The following is a 21,694-nucleotide window of genomic DNA, read 5'->3' as shown; positions in this document are numbered from 1 at the left end:
GTGGGGGTGTGGAGGGAAGAGAGGCAGATCTAGGAAATGGGTGAATATTTTTTTTTTTGAGCAACAAATGGGTGAATAGTTGAAACTGGCAAACCGATAACGGTCGAGCGTACTAGGCCTCGATATCGCATGAGCCTATCGTGAACCAGGCCGTCTAGCCCATCATCACTGTGGGCGGATATTTCCATAGGAGGCCCTTTTTTTGCTTCATTAGAAAATATTCAGGATTTAAACAAAAATCGAAATTCAAAAATATTATTGAATTCAAATAATTCAAAAAATTATTATGAGTTCCAAAAAAATGTCCTTGGGTTTAAAAAATGACAGTGAAATCAAAAAATAGAAAAATGTTCATGGTTCTGAAAAATGTTCACGATTTAAAAAAAATTCATGATTTCGTAAAATGTTCATGCCTTGTCAAAATATTCGTGAATTTAAAAAATATTCATGATTTCAAAAAAATGTTCACAAATTTCTAAAAAAAATGTTTATGGTTTCGTAAAATGTCGCAAAATTGTAAAACAAATGTTCAGGATTTCAAAAAATATTCGTGAATTTCGAAAAAATGTTCACAAATTTCTAAAACTGTTCGCAAATTTCAAAAAATGTTCCTGACTTGTAAAAATGTTCATGATTTTAAAAATTATGCATGAATTCAAAAATGTTCACAGATAAAAAATGTTCACACATTCAAATAACTTTGCAAATTTGAAATTGTTCATGATTTCAATCAAATGTTCATGAATTTGAAAAATGGTCACAAAATGAAAAGAAAAAAAAAGAAACATGGAAAGGAAAAAAACAAAAAAATGAAGATGAAAATGAAAAAAGAAAATAAAAAAACGTCTGCGAGGTGGTGCCCGTTTGATCGAGAGTCGCCTCCTCCCATCTCTCAGCAGTTGGTCTTTATTATTGTTGTTGTTCTCAAAAATGGAGTTAGTCTTTTTTTAAAAGGAGAATGCAGTCGGTCAATTAGTTGGAGAGACCAGCCTTGTTGCCGCTAGTCGTACTCCTACAAGCCGGCCACCCTTCGCGACCTTGAAAGCTAAGGACCATGTTTCGAGGCATGGGATCTTAGGGCAAGTCTTTTTTTGAACAGTGAAGGGCCCCGAAGGACCCAGAACTTCATTATTCAAAGCGGTGCGCAGCACATCTTACAAACAGGACTCCAAAGAAACTGAAAATAACAGGCAAGTCCCTGATACTTATGAAAAGAACCCTAAAACTGGAAGGAAAAAGCGATCGGGTCCAAACTGCTCTCCAGTGGATCCAATCATCGCCGGCGCCGGGGACGAACCACTTGGTCCGGCAAGACCTCTGCGGCTGCACCACAGACTCCACTTCAAGCAGCACTGCCTCCCTTGTTGGCATCAAGCCCTGGAGGAATAAAACTGGCCGCCATTCAGCCTGAAGATTCAGCAGATCGTTAGAGAAGGCCGGCCAGCCATGGAGGGCGCCGTAGCTTCTCTGAATCCACTGCTGATTGTGCTCAGGATCCCCATCGTCTGCCTCCGGATTCACACCGGAAGCCCTTCTCTCGATCAGGGAACGACACCACCCTCGTCGGAAGCTAGGATCCGACGAGGCAAGGCACTAGGGGGGCAAACTACCCTGGGATCCTCTCCCTAAATCCCGTCCGCCACCGCGACAGCCGGTAGGAAACGAGAGAATAACCAAAGAGGTTTGATCCAGTGCCCCAACAAGCTTATTATGGGGGGATTCGCCCGATCTGGCTCCTTCCTTAGGCCTCCACCATGGAGGCAAAGCAGAAGGCTCCAGCGGCGATCACCAGAAGCTGCTTGCAAGTTCCGGTGACCAACTCCCCGACGGCATGACGCCATTCCACGGCACAAGGCCAAACACCACTAAAACGGCAAACCTACACCTGCTACTACTATAGACAGGAGCAGCCCAAGCTCCCCTCTCATCCCCACTCCAAGCAGCGGCGCCGCCGGAGGAGAAAGAGAGAGGAGCCGAGGAAACCAAGGGGACTCTCAATGGGGAGGAAGAGGAAGAGAGAGAAAGAGGAGAAAAGAAATGAGAGTCCAACATTGATCATCAAAAACGAACATCATCACCAATTTGTTTGTGGATATATCCGGAAACTTGTTCGCCGATCGAGATGGGGGCGAACGTCATCTAATCGTAGACACCAGATGTCTGATTCTGTTGAAAAGTTTGAAACGCAAACACAGACGAAAATTAACAAATGTTGATATATTTATAATAAAAAAAGACAAATATTTAACAAGTTCATACTATTTTTGAAGGAAATATGCCCTAGATGCAATAATAAAGATGTTATTTATATTTCCTTATATCATGATAAATGATTATTATTCATATTAGAATTGTATTAACCGAAAACTTGATACATGTGTGAATACATAGACAAAACAAAGTGTCCTTAGTATGCCTCTACTTGACTAGCTCGTTAATCAAAGATGGTTAAGTCTCCTGACCATAGAAATGTGTTGTCATATGATGAACGGGATCACATCATTAGGAGAATGATGTGATGGACAAGACCCATCTGTTAGTTAGCATGTTGATCGTTCAGTTTTATTGCTATTGCTTTCTTCATGACTTATACATATTCCTTTGACTATGAGATTATGCAACTCCCGAATACCGGAGGAACACCTTGTGTGCTATCAAATGTCACAATGTAACTTGGTGATTATAAAGATGCTCTACAGGTGTCTCCGAAGGTGTTTGTTGGGTTGGCATAGATCGAGATTAGGATTTGTCACTCCGAGTATCGGAGAGGTATCTCTGGGCCCTCTCGGTAATGCACATCACTATAAGCCTTGCAAGCAATGTGATTAATGAGTTAGTTGCGGGATGGTGTATTACGGAACGAGTAAAGAGACTTGTTGGTAACGAGATTGAACTAGGTATGATGATAACGACGATCGAATCTCGGGCAAGTAACATACCGATGACAAAGAGAATAACGTATGATGTTATTGCGGTTTGACCGATAAAGATCTTCATAGAATATGTAGGAACCAATATAAGCATCCAGGTTCCGCTATTGGTTATTGACCAGAGATGTGTCTCGGTCATGTCTACATAGTTCTCGAACCCGTAGGATCCGCACGCTTAACATTCGATGACGATTTATATTTATGAGTTATGTGATTTGGTGACTGGAGTTTGTTCGGAGTCCCAGATAAGATCACAGACATGACGAGGAGTCTCGAAATGGTCGAGAGGTAAAAATTGATATATTGGAAGTTAGTATTCGGACATCGAAAAAGTTTCGGAGTGTATCGGGTACATACCGGAGTACCGGAGGGGTTACCGAAACCCCCCGGTGGAAGATATGGGCCATATGGGCCATAGGAGGGAGGCTAACCAGCCTACAAGGGGCTGGTGCGCCCCCCACAAGGGAGGGGCACACCCCCCTTTCCTTCTCCTACTCCCTCTCATTCCTTTTCCCTCCGGTGAAGAAAGGAAGAAGGGGGAGGCGAATCCTACTAGGACTAGGAGTCCTAGTAGGACTCCCCCCATATGGCGCGTCTCTCTTGGCCGGCCACCCCCTCCTCCCCTCCTTTATATACAGGGGCGGGGGCATCCCAAAGACATATCAATTGTTTTCTTAGCCGTGTGCGGTGCCCCCCTTCACAGTTTACTTCTCCGGTCATAGCGTCGTAGTGCTTAGGCGAAGCCCTGTGTGGATCACATGACCATTACCGTCACCACGCCGTCGTGCTGACGGAACTCTCCCTCGACCCTCTGCTGGATGAAGAGTTCGAGGGATGTCATCGAGCTGAACGTGTGCTGAACACGGAGGTGCCGTACGTTCGGTACTAGATCGATTGGATCGTGAAGACGTTCAACTACATCAACCGCGTTAACCTAACGCTTCTGCTTTCGGTCTATGAAGGTACGTGATCACACTCTCCCCCTCTCGTTGCTATGCATCTACTAGATAGATCTTGCGTGGTCGTAGGAATTTTTTTTAAATTGCATGCTACGTTCTCCAACATTTTTAACCTAACTAAATTAAACGAGGTACCAGATGGTGACCTCGTAGGCATGGCCTCCTTGACCACAGGAATCCGAGTCATCGTTCGCTCAATCTTCCAGCCACACTCTTTGTCGTTGTCGTAGTCGTCGAAGTCGTCTTCCTTACAGTGGCAAAAGGCCTACCAGCATCACGACATTGTTATCCAGTCGTCGCAACATGCTCGCAGCGCAACTGATCGGCTGCCTCCGCCTTGTGTCGCCTGCCCTGTGCGTTGGAGTTGCCATTAGGTGCAGAAACTAGTCATGAGTGATGACACTCACTCACATATAGTTTGCCAGCTCAACTTGGAGAATAGAAAGACCAACGGTAGTTGATTTCCGACTAAAAACATCTACACATGGAGAGCTAATTGCAGAAAATCACCACATTAAAGGTTTTGTAGAAACCATCAGTCTAAGAATTTATAAAAAAATAACACAGGGCTACCAGCAATGACCCTCCATCCCATAATATAAGTCGTTTTTGCAAGGTAAAACAACTTGCAAACACATATTGTATTGTGGGACGAAGTGAGTAGAAATAACACTAATTAGTAATTACTCGTCTAGACATTTTGATGACTTTTCTGAACCCATTACTAGGATCCAAAGGGTTTTCACAGAAAAAGTTTCTATGAATTGACCTACAAAATACTACTCTGTTTGTTTTTATAAGACGTTTTAGACTTTTAGACACTGTTCAAAAACAGCACAAAGCAAGTTGTCTGAACGTCTTATAAAAACAAACGGAGGGAGTACATGTGAAATTCCTATAAACCGGCTTTATCATACAGTACTTAACATAATCCCCTCTCCCTCTTTCCTCGAGAAATTCTAATTCTTCTCTACGGCGAGCAATGTGGCAACCAGCTAGCGCTGGTGAATTAGCTCACGGCCGTGGCTGGCGGGAACTCGCGAGTGGCAAACATGCCCATCCCAGTTTTCCCCTCCCGAACCCCCAACATCCTCCTCAACCCCCAAATCACCGAGCCGACGGCGAGCTCCGGCAGAACCGAGTCGCCGCGATCGGGCTCGATCAGTGATCCACAGGAGTACTGGGGTCTACCTCCGCCGCCCGCCGGGCGTCGTCGCCGCGGTCGCGGTGATGGCCGCCGCCGCCGTAGATCTATTCGCAAGGTCACGGTCGCCGCCGATCCCACTGGCGCACAGGTGGTTTTTTTTGTTGACGAAAAGATAGCCCTAGGGCCATATTTCATTGATAGATCAGAGGGAGGAATACAAAGTGCATTAGAGCTACAGTTAGGCCAGATCAGAGGGTTTTGGAGCTGGTTTCCAGGGGTTACAACCAGCATACAGCAAGATCCATGTTGTTTCACATGGTAATTGACATTTGACATTGATAATAACTTAAACAAACCCCCCGTACTACCAAGTACTACTAACCAACCATTAGCATCCATCTCCCTCGTTTCATGCGAGCATTTGAAAATGAATAGGAATTGATAGTGTCGTGCTCATTACTACGCAGTAGTATATTTTAAAATGACGATGATCCATGTGAATATATATGCGATCATACTTTCGTCAACTCTGAATATCTCGCTGCTTAATTGTTTTTGTATTTTATATACTATGCACAATCTGGATCAGGCGCCCACGTCCCTGAAGAAGTTCAACGACCCAAGCGGCATCCACAACTTAGATAAATCCCTGCAAGCAACTCGTGCGGCGGTGCAGCTCTTTTAAATTGGGCGCACAAGTCTTCTTCCTCCCTTTGCATCTCCCTCTCGCCCCTTTTAAATGGCGCGCCGACCTGCGGCTGGCATTGCAGCTCCACGCCGTGATCATGGCGCCGCCGCTATTCGTTCTCCTCCTCCTCTGCCTTGCTGCCTTGCCGAGAGACACCGCTGCGCTAACCCGCCGTGACTTCCCTGACGGGTTCATCTTCGGCGCGGGTACCTCGGCCTTCCAGGTACTCGTGCTTCCACCTTTCACTCTGTCTCTATGTTGCAAGTTGAGCAAAGTTTCATGGTTCAAAACATAAATAACGCTGTGGACAAGGAAGTGTGTAACATTTTTGACGCTTTAGGTGGAAGGGGCTGCTGCAGAAGATGGGAGGAAGCCCAGCATCTGGGACACCTTCACCCATCAAGGTCAATTTTCAAAATATGATTTGTGCTATTACTCATCATACCAGTATCGCTCATTCATTTGCAATTCACTCAACACCTGCAAAATATATCTTGCGATGGGGCCTCCAGGATCTAATTTCTGGAATTATTGTGCTGATGAGCATGGCAGGTTACTCCTATGATAAATCTACCGCAGATATTTCAGCAAATCAGTATCACCATTATAAGGTCATTGTCAAGATCTAGCACCACTTACTTGAAAATAAAACGCAAATGGGACGCGGGTGAATGCTGACTAATCAAACAATTTAAATTTCTTTTTTGACATTAGGATGATGTAAAACTTATGTATGAGATGGGTTTAGACGCGTACAGATTCTCCATCGCATGGCCCCGGCTTATACCAGGTAACCTTGTAGTAGTTGAGTAGTACATCTCTGAATTTTTTTATACTGAATGCCACTTGTGTAGATGGAAAAGGGGATAACCATATAGTACTTGAGTAGTGCACCTCTGTATTTTGTTGATACTGAAGCCACCTTTATGTAGATGGAAGAGGAGAGATCAATCCGAAGGGCTTGGAGTACTACAACAACTTAATAGATGAATTGATACGGCATGGTAAAGATTGATTTCTCTATCTAAAACTGACGTAACCATGTTGCAGTAGCAGCAACCTTTCTTTTCCTTGTTGCAAGCTTGAGAAATTCAGTCTGATGTCTGATCTCGATCAACCAACATTTCCTGGCATGTGTTGCAGGCATACAACCTCATGTCACAATCTACCATCTCGATCTCCCTCAATCCCTTCAGGACGAATACAACGGACTGCTCAGCCCCAGATTCATGTGAGTGCAACAACCTTTGGGGCACCATCTCGGACACCCGCAAATCAAGTCGGCTGAATTAAGACGAAGATCCAGAGTTTTCAGACGCTCTGCATAAAACTGAATGTGTTATGTTGCAGAGACGATTACACCGCGTATGCTGAAGCCTGCTTCAAGAGCTTCGGGGACAGGGTGAAACACTGGGTCACCGTCAACGAGCCCAACATAGAGACCATTGGAGGCTTCGACGGTGGCGTGTTGCCACCGCAGCGCTGCTCCCATCCCTTCGGTGTGAACTGCACTGGAGGGAATTCCACGACAGAGCCGTACATAGCCGCCCACCACCTCCTGCTTGCACATGCCTCAGCAGTGTCCCTCTATAGAGCCAAGTACCAGGTACTAGCTCTCATATCAGTAGATGCAGTAGTTGACTGATACTAGTAATTAGCATGACCATGCAATGCAATCCTCACTCTATAGGCAACTCAAAGAGGACAGATAGGAATTACTCTCTTGGGCTGGTGGCATGAGCCGGCTACCAATTCATCGCAGGACGCAGCTGCTGCAACGAGGATGAATGACTTCCACATTGGATGGTTTGTACTTAGGTTATGTTGAAATGCATCATAATTGAATTTTAAATGCTAATTTTGTGGGTACAAGCAGCAAGAACTCATGCCATCTCTGGACAGGTTTATGCATCCTTTGGTGTATGGGGACTACCCTGCTGTGATGAGGAGCAGGGCAGGAGCACGGCTGCCGGATTTAACAGTGGAGCAGTCTAATAAATTGCGCGGAGCATTCGACTTCATCGGCCTCAATCACTACCTCGTTGTTCGGGCGCGAGCCGACGGCAGCACTTTCAATCTGGAGCAGAGAGACTACTATGCTGACGCATACGCCATCGCAAGTAAGTAGATTAATAACTATTAGATGTTCCCATCTATCTTTGTTTGAGAAATGCGTCATCACTGATGCAATTCAACCTCACTAACATGCACCATTTTCTTGCCTGTGTCAGATCCATTCGATGATATCCAAGAGGTATTTATACATAAATGAGTGAAGTTTTCTTCCTTTCCTTCTGAACCATAAGGTGTGTAATTTGTATATTGATAAAACATGCAGGGCCGCCTTGAGTATGCTCCTTGGGCTCTAGGGAAGCTACTGGACCACCTGAAAATCAAGTACGGGAATCCACCAGTCATGATCCATGAAAACGGTAAGCTGAAAAGAAAAAGAAAAAAACTGCTCGCTGCATATGCTATCCTTCTTTCAGAAGATAAGCAGACACCATGAATACCTGTTAGGGTGGTTTGAACTGAAATGCAAAACATACTGACCTCTGTAAAATCAAAATCAACAGCATGGAAAAAATCTTTTGTTTGATGTTGCAGGATACGCAGACGCCTCCGAACTCCCGCGGAAGGTCGAGTACGAGGACGACAGCAGATCAGAGTTCCTGCAAGATTATCTGGAAGTTCTCTATCTGTCCATAAGGTGAGCTCACTTCATCTTCCTACAGATATTATCGTGTTTTTAGATTTCCTGAACGAAATGTCAAACTCATGGGTTCTTTGAAATATACATGGAGTTCAACTGTGATCTGGAGTAGCTTCTGACAGAGAGAGGGGCTGTGTACTGGCTGCAGGAACGGATCGGACGTGCGGGGATACTTTGTGTGGTCTTTCCTCGACGTGTTTGAGTTCCTCTTCGGCTACCGTTCGCGTTACGGTCTGTGCGGCGTCGACATGAACAGCGAGGGGAGGACAAGATACGTGAGGAACTCTGCCCACTGGTACTCTGGCTTTCTCAAAGGCGGCGAGCTGCGGTCGGCGTCATCGCCGGGGAAAGCCTACGCCGCCGCATGACCTGTGGGCTTCCTGGACACTGCCGGAGGAGGATTCGGTGTTGTTCCATTTTTAGCATGGCCTGTCAGGTTTTCGTTGTTGTTCAGGCTATGGCGCTAGTGCCGCTTTGTTGTTCTTATTCTCTGCTCTATCTGTATATTTCTACGTGAAACGTTTAGCTGTCAACATGTATTCGAACGCGCAGCCTTGTAAACTGCAAAGGGGCGAGTGCTCATTATGAATGAACAGAGATTTGATCTAAAAAAAAGAACAGTGATTTGCAGTTGTCAACATGCGTCATCATTAATGCAATTCAGCCTCGCTAACATGCAATGTTTTGCTTTTTCTCGCAAAAAATAAAATAAAATGCAATGTTTTGCTGCCTGGATTCATCGGATCCATTCAAAGGTGCCCATGCAATTGCAAGAGGTAGCAGTTTCAGCAGGCACTAGTAGAGTGGTACAGTTCCTTCATTTATGATGAATCATAAGGGGTGTAAATTAATTAAAGAAAAAAAGGAGTGTAAGTTTCAAAAAAATTAAGAAGCCGTGTAAATTTCATTGGTGTAACATCTGCAGCAGTGCCACCTTGAGTCTGCTCCCTGGCATTTGTTTTTTGAGAATCATCTGTTTTCTTTTGAGGCAATTTTGAGAATCATCTGCTCCCTGGCATGGCACCTCAGGTTGGGCCGTCAGGTCGTGCAGGAACAGGGCTCGCGAAAGCGCCGCATGCACCAACCGCGTGGTCTGCGTGAAAGCGGGGAGAGAAAGGAGTGGCCCGAGTAGTAGACAGTATCACTCCAGCTCACTCGGCAGCTCGCCCAACAAGGCCGCGTCAACAACACGGCGGTGCAGAGGCGCCAAAGCCATGGCGGTGCTCACGCCGATGGTCTTTCCCTTCTCCGTTGTTGTCGCCGTCGTCCTCTTCGCCGCCGCAGCCTTGGCGCCGAGACACGCCTCGGCGCTCACCCGCCATGACTTCCCTGAGGGGTTCGTCTTGGGCGCAGGCACCTCGGCCTACCAGGTACTGTCTTGCGGTGAACTGTATATTCATCCGTATCACACGTACGCTTGGTTCTGCGCCGTGTGAGGAGCTGAAACCCTTGACGACGTCAGGTGGAAGGCGCGGCCGCAGAGGATGGAAGGAAGCCCAGCATCTGGGACACCTTCACCCATCAAGGTCAATTCAGATTACCATATGTATTTACTTACTCAGTTACTCGTCATCACAGATGGCTGTGTGCATCACGTGATGCACACAGCCATCTGTGATGACGGGTAACTGAGTAAGTAAGAGGCCGGGGTATTCCCCCCTTTTTTGGAGAAAAAAAATTACTTCCTCTGTCTCATAATGTAAGATGTTTTTTTGACACTATTATATTATGGGGCGGAGGGAGTACTCATCATCACCAGCCCCAATCATTCATTAACAATTCAATAGCTGCAAAACACAAATGGGACAGATGCTAACCAATCAAACTATTTCAATCCATTTTTGACATTAGGATGATGTAAGACTTATGCATGAGATGGGTTTAGACGCGTACAGGTTCTCCATTGCATGGCCCCGGCTTATACCAGGTAACCATATAGTAGTTCTGTAGTCAGTGTCTCTTAGCACATCTCTGACTTTTTTATACTGAATGCCACCTGTGTATAGATGGAAGAGGAGAGATCAATCTGAAGGGCCTGGAGTACTACAGTAACTTAATAGATGAATTGATACGTCACGGTAAAGATTGGTTTCTCTACCTGAACATGGCATAAAACATGCTGTAGTAGTGGCATAAGAGATCACACATGCATGGACATGTCCTCCTTTCTGATCTAGACCAGCCAACATGTTGGTTCATGTGTTGCAGGCATACAACCTCATGTCACAATCTACCATTTAGACCTCCCTCAGTCCCTTCAGGACGAATACAATGGACTGCTCAGCCCCAGATTCATGTGAGTGCCGCAACCTTTGTGCCACCATCTCCGACACCTGCAAAAAAGATTCATGTGAGTTTTCAGATGCTCTGCATAAAACTGAATGTGCCTTGTTGCAGAGACGATTACACAGCGTATGCTGAAGCCTGCTTCAAGAGCTTCGGTGACAGGGTGAAGCACTGGGTCACCGTCAACGAGCCCAACATAGAGACCATCGGAGGCTTCGACAACGGCCGGCTTCCACCGCAGCGCTGCTCCCATCCCTTCGGCGAGAACTGCACCAGAGGGGATTCTACGACGGAGCCGTATGTAGCCGCCCACCACCTCCTGCTCGCACATGCCTCGGCAGTGCGCCTGTATAGAGACAACTACCAGGTAAGTCCCATATCAAAACCATCATTTATCAATATCTTCCTAACCTGACCATGCAATGCAATGCTCACTGTATAGGCAACTCAAAGAGGACAGATAGGGATCACTCTCTTGGGCTGGTGGCATGAGCCTGCTACCAACTCATCGCAGGATGCAGCGGCTGCAACGAGGATGAACGACTTCCACATTGGATGGTGAGTACTTGGCTTTTGTTTCGATTGAATTTAGCTGATAACTCTGTGGATGCAAGCAGCACCAACTCAGGCCTTCTCTGGACAGGTTTATGCATCCTTTGGTGTATGGGGACTACCCTACTCTGACGAGGAGCAGGGCAGGAGCACGGCTGCCGTATTTAACAGTGGAGCAGTCTAAGAATTTGCGTGGAGCATTCGACTTCATCGGCATCAATCACTACCTCGTTGTTCGCACGCGAGCCCACGACAGCACTTTCAATCTGGAGCAGAGAGACTACTATGCTGACGCATCTGCCATTGCAAGTAAGTAAATTGATTGTTAGCCGTTCCGATCTAACTATGTTCCACAAATGAACTTGAGCCTAGCATCATCATTAATGCAACTAACATGCAACATTTTCTTGCCTGGATTCAGATCCATTCGAAGATATGCAAGCGGTATGTATATATACATCTGTGAAGTTTTCTTCCTTTTTTTTTTCTGAATCATAAGGTGTGTAAATTTTTATTGATATAACATGCAGGGACGTCTTGAGTATGCTCCTTGGGCTCTAGGGAAGCTACTGGACCACCTGAAACTCAAGTACGGAAATCCTCCAATCTTGATCCATGAAAACGGTAAGCTAAAAAAAACCTACTCACTGATGCTGACACTGTAAATATTAAGCAAAACATATTGACCTCTGGAAAACAAAATCAACGACACAGATTTTTTTTAATGATTCAGGCTACGCAGACGCGCCCAGAATCTCAGGAAAGATCGTATACGAGGACGACAACAGATCAGAGTTCCTGCAAGATTATCTGGAAGTTCTCTATCTGTCCATAAGGTTCGGTTCATCTTCCTACATATATTATCGTGTTTATTTATCCTGTTTCAGAAAAATAATGTACTAGCACAAATTCATTCGGAACTTTTGGGGTCCAAGACAAGGAATTCAATTACAATCAAGTGATTCCTAGCTAATCTGGAGTTCTGGACGCCAGTAGCTTCTGATATGGAGAGAGGGCTGTGTACCGGTTGCAGGAACGGATCGGACGCGCGGGGATACTTCGTGTGGTCTTTCCTCGACGTGTTTGAGTTGCTGTTTGGCTACCGTTCACGCTTTGGTCTGTGCGGCGTCGACATGAACATCAAGGAGAGGCCAAGATACGTGAGGAGCTCTGCCCGCTGGTACTCCGGCTTCCTCAACGGCGGCGAGCTGCGGCCGTCCGGGAGAGCCTACAGAGCTGCATGATCTGGCCTTTTGGGTACTCCCAGTCCCAGGGGAGGATTTCGGTGTGATTTCATTTTAGCATAGCAATGCTAACATTCTTCCTAGTTCAAGCCATTGTTTCAATTCTATCCTCTATCTGTGTATTTCTCTACCTGATTAAACTGCGGACCTAAATCATACGTTTGGCAGCTTGGGAAAAACATACGGCCGGAATAAAATCATCACCTTGCACAACAGTTACCTTGTAATCTAATCTGATTTCCCCTTGTATTTTTTTTGACGCGTCAACGGCGGGCTTACGCCTGCCTGAACCTTTATTACCAAAATGATCAGACAAAATTACATAGAGAACCAGAGATACAGGCGGGTGGGGAGGGAAACGGGGGAAGGTTACAGTGAGAGCTTAAACTATAATCTCGCAGCTAGGTGAAACAACATGGAGCCCCAGTCGCGAAGCAAAATCTGGTTGGCCGGGTTGGAGCAGCGATGAGACCAGAGGTGAAGGTCTTCTGCGGCTGAGCGAGCCACCAGGTGCAGACTTTGATGGTCATTCCTGAAGACCTTGGCATTCCGTCTTTTCAAGATATTCCAAAGCACGGCCATCAGGACAGTTGACTGACACTTGTTGTTTATATCCCCCTCCCAGGCGTGAAGTAGATCTTGAGGAGTACCTTGACATAGACTGTTTAGTTCTTCCCAAATGGGTGCTAGCAGGTGGCATTGGAACAGCAGGTGAGTGATAAATTCACAGTGGTTACAGAATGGGCATGTGTCGATAGTAGCAATGCCCCGGTGGAAGCGGCGTTCATTGGTGAAAAGGCGGTCCTTGTGAGCAAGCCAAATGAAGATGCGGCACTTGTTCGGGGCATAATTCCTCCAAATCGCCGGTGCCAGCTGGTCCCTAGGACGTTCCTTCCACACTGCTTTGTATGCAAGCTTATTGGTGAAAGGTTTCCCTCCGTCTCTCATAATTCTTCTGTCAGCAGCCTGCAAATTCAAGTTAACATTAGCCAAGGTAGCATGCAAGGTAATCAGATCGCAAGTTGCCGCATGCGACAATCGAGGAGCGAGGTCTAAGGTTAGGTCGTTCGAAGCCAAAACCCTAGCCACCGAGGTGTGCGGTCTGGTGGAGTGGGAGAAGAGGGCAGGGAATTGCTGGGCGAGGGTGGTGGTGGAGTGGGGAATCCAAAGGTCAGACCAGAAAGACGTCGTTGAACCGTTCCCAAGGTGAACCTTAGTAATGGAGCAGAAGAAATCGAGCCCTTTTAAAATATCACGCCAAATTGGGGAGTGCGAAGAATGGGATATCCCAAGATCATTGGAGGGAGACCAGCCATATTTGGAGCGGAGGTAAGGAGAGTCCTGGGTTGACTCGGAGGTATGAATTTTTGATAAGTGGTGGAGGAGGAGACATTGGTTCATATGGTCTAAGTTCGTGAAGCCCAGTCCTCCATGAGAGAAGGGGGCGCAGACCAGGTCCCAAGCAACTTTGCATTGGCCACCCGTAACAGAATCTTGCCCGGCCCAGAAGAAAGCACGACACCGTTTGTCAATCTCTTGCAGGGTGCCCACTGGAAGTCGAAGAACGCTCATAGCATAGATCGGGAGAGCGCGAAGGACCGCCCGGAGAAGAACAACCCTGCCAGCAAGAGACAACAAGAGGCCTCTCCACCCAGCCAAACGTCGGTCAACCTTGTCGGTGATGAAGAAGAAGTTTGCAAAGTTTAGTTTATGGGTCGAGAGTGGCAGTCCCAAGTAAGATTGGGGGAAGGAGGCTACCGGACAGCCAAAAATTGCTGCGAGTTCCGTGGAAAGGTCGTGGTCTACGTGAATGGGGGCAAAGGTGCTTTTTTGAAAATTAATGGTGAGCCCCGTTGCCTCAGAGAACTGTGTCAGGATATGTTTGAGGGTGTGAAGCTGAGCCGCGTCTGGCGGGAGGACGATAAGAGTGTCGTCGGCATATTGAAGGACCGTGCAAGGGAGAGAAGCGTTGAGAGGGTGAGAGAGTTGCTCGTTGGCAGCAGCCTGGATGATAAGTCTCTTAAGGACATCTGTGACAATGATAAAGAGATAAGGGGAAAGGGAGTCCCCCTGTCTAAAACCTCAGCGGCATTGAAACCAGGGTCCAGGTTTCCCATTTAAAAGCACAGAAGAGCTGGTCGTACGGTTCAAGTTTTCAATCCAGGAGCACCAGAGAGGTGGGAACCCTTTGGCGCGCATAATCAGGGACAAGGCTGTCCATGAAACTGAATCAAAAGCTTTGTGGAAGTCTAATTTGAGGATAATAGCCGGACATTTCCGTTTGAAACAAGTTTGAACGATATCTGCAGCATGGAGGAAATTGGAGGCAATCCCGCGACCCTTGATAAACCCAGTCTGGTCATAGTGAATGAGGTGATCGATCAGGGGCTGGGCCCAAATAGATAGACATTTAGACGCAAGTTTGATGGAGCAATTTTGCAGAGAGACCAGTCGGTAGTTCTCAGGGCCAACCGCATCGGCCTTTTTGGGAAGCAGCACAATGTGAGCTTGATTAATACGCTTAAGATCTACCCTGCCCGAATGGAAATCGGTGAGCAAATTGAATAGATCTGACTTAACGAGGTCCCAGTTAGCCTTATAAAAAGCCGGGCCAAGCCCGTCTAGACCCGAGCTAGCGTTATCATTCATGGCCCAGAGGGCGTCCTTGGGCTCGTCCATGGTGAACGGCCGTGAGATATCTAAGGCCTGGGTTGTGGTAAGAGAGTTTGGCAGCAAGAGATTGGAGAGGTCAATAGATGTGGATACGGCAGGTTGAATCCCCACGAGATTTTTGAACAAATTGAGGAGGACAGCCTCTTTGTCGGAATGAGCAGTAAAGGTTGAGCCATTGCTAGAGAGGGTCCTAATCTGGTTTTTGCGGTGGCGTACCGAAGCGCAAATATGTAAGTATGCTGAGTTTTCGTCCCCAAGGACACAGTCTTTGATCTTTGCCCACTGCCTCCAGTAGGCAGCGATGACCGCATTGTGACGGTGGAGGGATAGTTTGACTGCCGTCCTAAGTTGAGCTTCGATCGAGGAAAGCGGCCTAGCTTCTTCTAGCTCATCCATGAGATTAATAGTAGTATGGCAGTTTAGTGCTAGAATCTTGGGCGATCTACGACCGGAAACCCATTTTTTGGCCATATTTCTCGTGCGCTTGATCTTAAGGGAGATGAGACCAGCAGACCCAAGGTGCAGGTGCCTGGTACCCACGCTGTTCCAGTTAACAGCAACCTTGTCTTTGAATTGGGGAATGGCTAGCAGGGAGCGATCTAGGCGAAACACAGAGGATTTAGGGATAGAGGTTGCCGCTGTTAAAAGAATGGGGATGTGGTCGGAGGTGGTTCTGGTCACCGAGGAGAGCGAGGTGTCCGGAAATTTTGACGCCCAAGCCACGTTAGCAGGTGCCCGATCGAGACGCACAAGGACGGGCGCGTCCTGCTGATTTGACCAAGTGAATCTCCTGTCTAGGAGCGGAAGATCCTGAAGCTGGAGAGAGTTGATTGTGGAGGCAAAAAGGTTTGCCTCATGTATGTTAAAATTTGGAGACGATTTATCCGCCGGCCTTAGGGTGAGATTGAAGTCGCCAATGATGGCCCAATGACAAGAGATATCTGGTAACAAGTCCATCAAGGACTGCAAGAAGGAGGGTTTGGCAGAAGCATCGCATGGACCGTAAACATTTGTGATAGCAAAAATGAGTTCATCCGCCCTTGCTTCGAACCAGCAAGTTAAGGAGTAGGGGCCGCGAAGGGTTCGTGAGCATAGTAGGGGATCATCGTCCCAAGAAATATCTATACCTCCGGAAGCACCGATGGAGGGAATAGAGTGGAAATTTCTAAGGTGTGGCGGCAGAAAGGAAATGGCTTTGAAATGAGGAATTTCCTGCAGCTTGGTTTCTTGGAGACAAAGAACCGAGCAGGGGGAGGAGGAGATGGCAGATTTGACGTCGGTGCATTTTTTGTGACGTCCAAGACCACGGACGTTCCACGAGATAATCAAAAGGTTCTTAATCATTGGAAACATAAGGGACAACAGAGGCAACATAGCCTGGGTTACACACACATGATGATGGGGCAGTCGAAAACATAACAGAGGCGGCGGTACAAGTGCAGAAAAAGGACAGATACATAGGGGAGGCGAGGTCGACGCGCCCTGAAAACTAAACTACAGCTAAAAATGGTGGTGGAGCCGTAGGTGCAATACAAGGCCAGTAGGATCGAGCACCGCCGTGGTGCAAGGTTGAGGAGGCCGTCACACATCGTCACCTGCGGGCACCAGGTTGAGGTCGATCTCGGAGACTACACCACACGCAGAAGCCAGCTGAACAACATCTTTGCGAGGCAACGATGGAGCGCCCTCAGCAGCGAGTTCCATGAGCTCTGCGGCCGTCAGCAAAAGCTTGGACTTAGATGGCACGAGCTTGCCCTCGAGCTTGAGCTTCTTACGGATGGTAGCCTTTTCCAGCATGGTCATGCGGTTGGGAGGCTCCACCTTGGAGATGCGCGCGCTGCGACGTGTGTAGACGATCGTTGGGGATGCAGCGCGCAGGGGGAGGGCGACGAGGGTGTTGGAGGGGGAGGCATGTAGCTGATACGTCCATTTTGCATCATGCTTTTATATCGAAATTTATTGCATTGTGGGCTGTTATGACACATTATGTCACAATACTTATGCCTATTTTCTCTTATTTTACAAGGTTTACATAAAGAGGGAGAATGCCAGCAGCTGGGATTCTGGTCTGGAAAAGGAGCAAATATTAGAGACCTATTATGCACAATTCCAAAAGTCCTGAAACTTCATGGAAGACGTTTTCAGAATATATAAAAAATACTCAGCGGAAGAAATTCACCAGGGGGGGCACACCCTGCCCATGAGGGTGGGGGGCGCACCCTACCCCCTAGGCGCGCCCCTACCTCGTGGGCCCCCTGGTGGTCCTCCGGTGGTCATCTTCTGCTATATGAAGTCTTTCGATGAGAAAAAAAATCATAAGCCATCTTCTCGGACGAAACTCCGCCGCCACGAGGCGGAACCTTGGCGGAACCAATCTAGGGCTTTGGCGGAGCTGTTATGCCGGGGAAACTTCCCTCCGGGAGGGGGAAATCATCGCCATCGTCATCACCAACGCTCCTCTCATCGGGAGAGGGCAATCTCCATCAACATATTCATCGGCACCATCTCCTCTCAAAACCCTAGTTCATCTCTTGTATCCAATTCTTGTCTTCAAGTCTGGTATTGGTGCTAGTAGTTTTAATTACTCCTTGTAGTTGATGCTAGTTGGTTTATTTGGTGGAAGATCATATGTTCAGATCCTATATGCATATTAATACCCCTCTGATTATGAACATGAATATGCTTTGTGAGTAGTTACGTTTGTTCCTGAGGACATGGGAGAAGTCTTGCTATTAGTAGTCATGTGAATTTGGTATTCATTCGATATTTTGATGATATGTATGTTGTCTTTCCTCTAGTGGTGTTATGTGAACGTCGACTACATGACACTTCACCATTATTTGGGCCTAGAGGAAGGCATTGGGAAGTAATAAGTAGATGATGGGTTGCTAGAGTGACAGAAACTTAAACCCTAGTTTATGCGTTGCTTCGTAAGGGGCTGATTTGGATCTATATGTTTCATGTTATGGTTAGGTTTACCTTAATACTTTTGTTGTAGTTGCGGATGCTTGCAATAGAGGTTAAATATAAGTGTGATGCTTGTCCAAGTAAGGACAGTACCCAAGCACCGGTCCACCCACATACAAAATTATCAAAGTACCGAATGCGAATCATTTGATCGTGATGAAAGCTAGCTTGACGACATTCCCATGTGTCCTCGGGAGCGCTTTTCTCTATATAAGAGTTTGTCCAGGCTTGTCCTTTGCTACAAAAAGGATTGAGCCATCTTGCTGCACTTTATTTACTTTTGTTACTTGTTGCTCGTTACAAATTATCCTATCACAAAACTATCTGTTACCACTTATTTCAGTACTTGCAGAGAATACCTTGCTGGAAACCGCTTATCATTTCCTTGTGCTCCTCGTTGGGTTCAACACTCTTACTTATCGAAAGGACTACGGTAGATCCCCTATACTTGTGGGTCATCAAGACTTTTTTCTGGCGCCGTTGCCGGGGAGTGAAGCACCTTTGGTAGGTGGAATTTGGTAAGGAAAAAATTTATATAGTGTGCTGCAATTTACTATCACTTGTTACTATGGAAAGTAATCCTCTAAGGGGCTTGTTCGGGGTATCTTCACCCCGACCAGTAGAGCAAAGAGTTGCTCCTCAACCTACTGAACCTACTGAAAATGAAAATGTCTGCTTTGAAATTCCTTCGGGTATGATAGAAAAACTGCTAGCTAACCCTTTTGTAGGAGATGGAACAAAGCATCCTGATGAGCATCTAATATATGTGGATGAAGTTCGTGGATTATTTAAGCTTGCAAGTGTACCCGAAGATGTTGTTAAGAAGAAGGTCTTCCCTTTATCTTTGAAGGGAGATGCATCGACATGGTATAGGCTATGTGATGATATGGGGTCATGGAACTACAAACGATTGGAATTGGAATTTCATCAGAAGTTTTATCCTATGCATCTTGTTCATCATGATCGCAATTATATATATAATTTTTGGCCTCGCGAAGGAGAAAGCATCGCTCAAGCTTGGGGGAGGCTTAAATCAATGTTATATTCATGCCCCAATCATGAGCTCTCAAGAGAAATGATTATTCAAAATTTTTATGCTCGGCTTTCTGATAGCAATCGCACCATGCTTGATACTTCTTGTGCTGGCTCTTTTATGATGAAGACTATTGAATTCAAATGGCATTTATTGGAAAGAATTAAACGCAACTCTGAAGATTGGGACCTCGACAAAGGTAAGGAGTCAGGTATGACACCTAGGTTTGATTGTGTTAAATCTTTTATGGATACCGATGTTTTCCGTAAATTTAGCACTAAATATGGACTTGACTCTGAGATAGTAGCTTCTTTTTGTGAATCTTTTGCTACTCATGTTGATCTCCCGAAGGAGAAGTGGTTTAAATATCATCCTCCCATAGAAGTAAAAGTAGCTGCACCTATTAAAGTTGAAGAAAAGATTGTCACTTATAATGATCCAATTGTTCCTACTTCTTATGTTGAGAAACCACCTTTCCCTGTCAGGATAAAGGATCATGCTAAAGCTTCAACCGTGGTTCGTAAACGCAATATTAAAACTTATACACCTCCTGAGCAAATTAAAGTTGAAACTAATACTGCTATTGTTAAAGATCTCTTGTCTAATAATATTGATGGGCATGTTATTTATTTCTGTGATGAAACTGCTAGAATTGCTAAACCTTGTGCTAAAGATAAACCTAGACCTGTGGTAGGCATGCATGTTATTTCTGTTAAAATAGGAGACCATTGTTATCATGGCTTATGTGATATGGTCGCCAGTGCTAGTGCAATACCTATTAGCCTATATAGAGAAATTATGCATGATAGTGCACCTGTTGAGTTAGAAGATATTGATGTCACAATTAAACTTGCCAATAGAGATACTATTTCACCAATGGGAATTGTTAGAGATGTTGAAGTCTTGTGTGGGAAAACTAAATATCCTGTTGATTTTCTTGTTCTTCGTTCCCCACAAGATAGCTTTTGTCCCATTATATTTGGTAGACCCTTCTTAAACACTGTTAATGCTACCATAGATTGCAAAAGGGATGTTGTTACTATCGGTTTAGATGATATGTCTCATGAATTTAATTTCTCTAAATTTAGTAGACAACACCGTGAAGAAGAATTACCTAGTAAGGATGAAATTATTGGTCTTTCTTCTATTGCCGTACCTCCTAGTGATCCTTTAGAACAATATTTGCTAGACCATGAAAATGATATGTTTATGAATGAAAGAAGGGAAATAGATGAAGTATTCTTTAAACAGGAACCTATTCTGAAACACAATTTGCCTGTTGAAATCCTAGGGGATCCTCCTCCACCCAAGGGTGATCCTGTGTTTGAGCTTAAACCGTTACCTGATACTCTTAAATATTCTTATCTTGATGAGAAAAAGATATATCCTGTTATTATTAGTGCTAACCTTTGAGAGCATGAGGAAGAGAGATTATTGAAAACTCTAAAGAAGCACCGTGATTCTATTGGGTATACTCTTGATGATCTTAAGGGCATTAGTCCCACTCTATGTCAACATAAAATAAATTTGGAAGAAGATGCTAAACCTCTTCGTGATCATCAACGACGGCTAAATCCTAAAATGAAAGAAGTGGTAAGAAAGGAAATACTAAAGCTCCTTGAGGCAGGTATAATCTATCCCGTTGCTGATAGTCAGTGGGTAAGTCCTGTCCATTGTGTCCCTAAGAAGGGAGGTATTACTGTCGTTCCTAATGATAAAGATGAATTGATGCCTCAAAGAATTATTACACGTTATAGTATGGTAATTGATTTTCGCAAATTAAATAAGGCCACTAAAAAGGATCATTACCCCTTACCTTTTATTGATCAAATGCTAGAAAGATTATCCAAACATACACATTTTTGCTTTCTAGATGGTTATTCTGGTTTCTCTCAAATACCTGTGTCAGCCAAAGATCAATCGAAGACTACTTTTACTTGTCCTTTTGGTACTTTTGCTTATAGGCGTATGCCTTTTGTTTTATGTAATGCACCTGCTACCTTTCAGAGATGCATGATGGCTATATTCTCTGACTTTTGTGAAAAGATTTGTGAGGTTTTCGTGGACGATTTCTCCGTCTATGGATCTTCTTTTGATGATTGCTTGAGCAACCTTGATCGAGTTTTACAGAGATGTAAAGAAACTAATCTTGTCTTGAATTGGGAAAAGTGCCACTTTATGGTTAATGAAGGTATTGTCTTGGGGCACAAAGTTTATGAAAGAGGTATTGAGGTTGATAAAGCCAAGGTTGATGCTATTGAGAAGATGCCATGTCCCAAGGACATCAAAGGTATAAGAAGTTTCCTTGGTCATGCCGGATTTTATAGGAGGTTCATTAAGGACTTCTCAAAAATTTCTCGGCCTCTGACCAATTTATTACAAAAAGATATACCATTTGTCTTTGATGATGATTGTGTAGAAGCATTTTAAATACTTAAGAAAGCATTAATCTCTGCACCTATTGTTCAGCCACCCGATTGGAATTTACCCTTTGAAATTATG

At 45.4% G+C, this 21,694-nt stretch overlaps 1 protein-coding gene and 1 pseudogene across 1 annotated transcript; both read left to right on the top strand.

Annotated features, from left to right (window-relative positions):
- Positions 1 to 5,812: 5,812 nt before the first annotated feature.
- On the top strand, positions 5,813 to 9,007 carry LOC119302261 (beta-glucosidase 32-like). Its single transcript, XM_037579299.1, has 13 exons — positions 5,813 to 5,947; positions 6,065 to 6,128; positions 6,277 to 6,335; positions 6,439 to 6,514; positions 6,657 to 6,728; positions 6,868 to 6,955; positions 7,075 to 7,330; positions 7,415 to 7,530; positions 7,627 to 7,844; positions 7,956 to 7,978; positions 8,063 to 8,156; positions 8,332 to 8,434; positions 8,586 to 9,007. The coding sequence occupies exons 1-13, from the start codon at positions 5,822 to 5,824 to the stop codon at positions 8,803 to 8,805; spliced, it is 1,515 nt and encodes a 504-aa protein (XP_037435196.1). The 5' UTR covers positions 5,813 to 5,821; the 3' UTR covers positions 8,806 to 9,007.
- Positions 9,008 to 9,651: 644 nt separating this feature from the next.
- On the top strand, positions 9,652 to 15,213 carry LOC119299766 (annotated as a pseudogene).
- Positions 15,214 to 21,694: the final 6,481 nt, after the last annotated feature.

The sequence above is a fragment of the Triticum dicoccoides genome, chromosome 5A, assembly GCF_002162155.2.
Source record: "Triticum dicoccoides isolate Atlit2015 ecotype Zavitan chromosome 5A, WEW_v2.0, whole genome shotgun sequence".
NCBI classification, from domain to species: domain Eukaryota; kingdom Viridiplantae; phylum Streptophyta; class Magnoliopsida; order Poales; family Poaceae; genus Triticum; species Triticum dicoccoides.
Note: the sequence above shows the minus strand (reverse complement) of the source record. Positions and strands in the feature narration are given on the sequence as shown.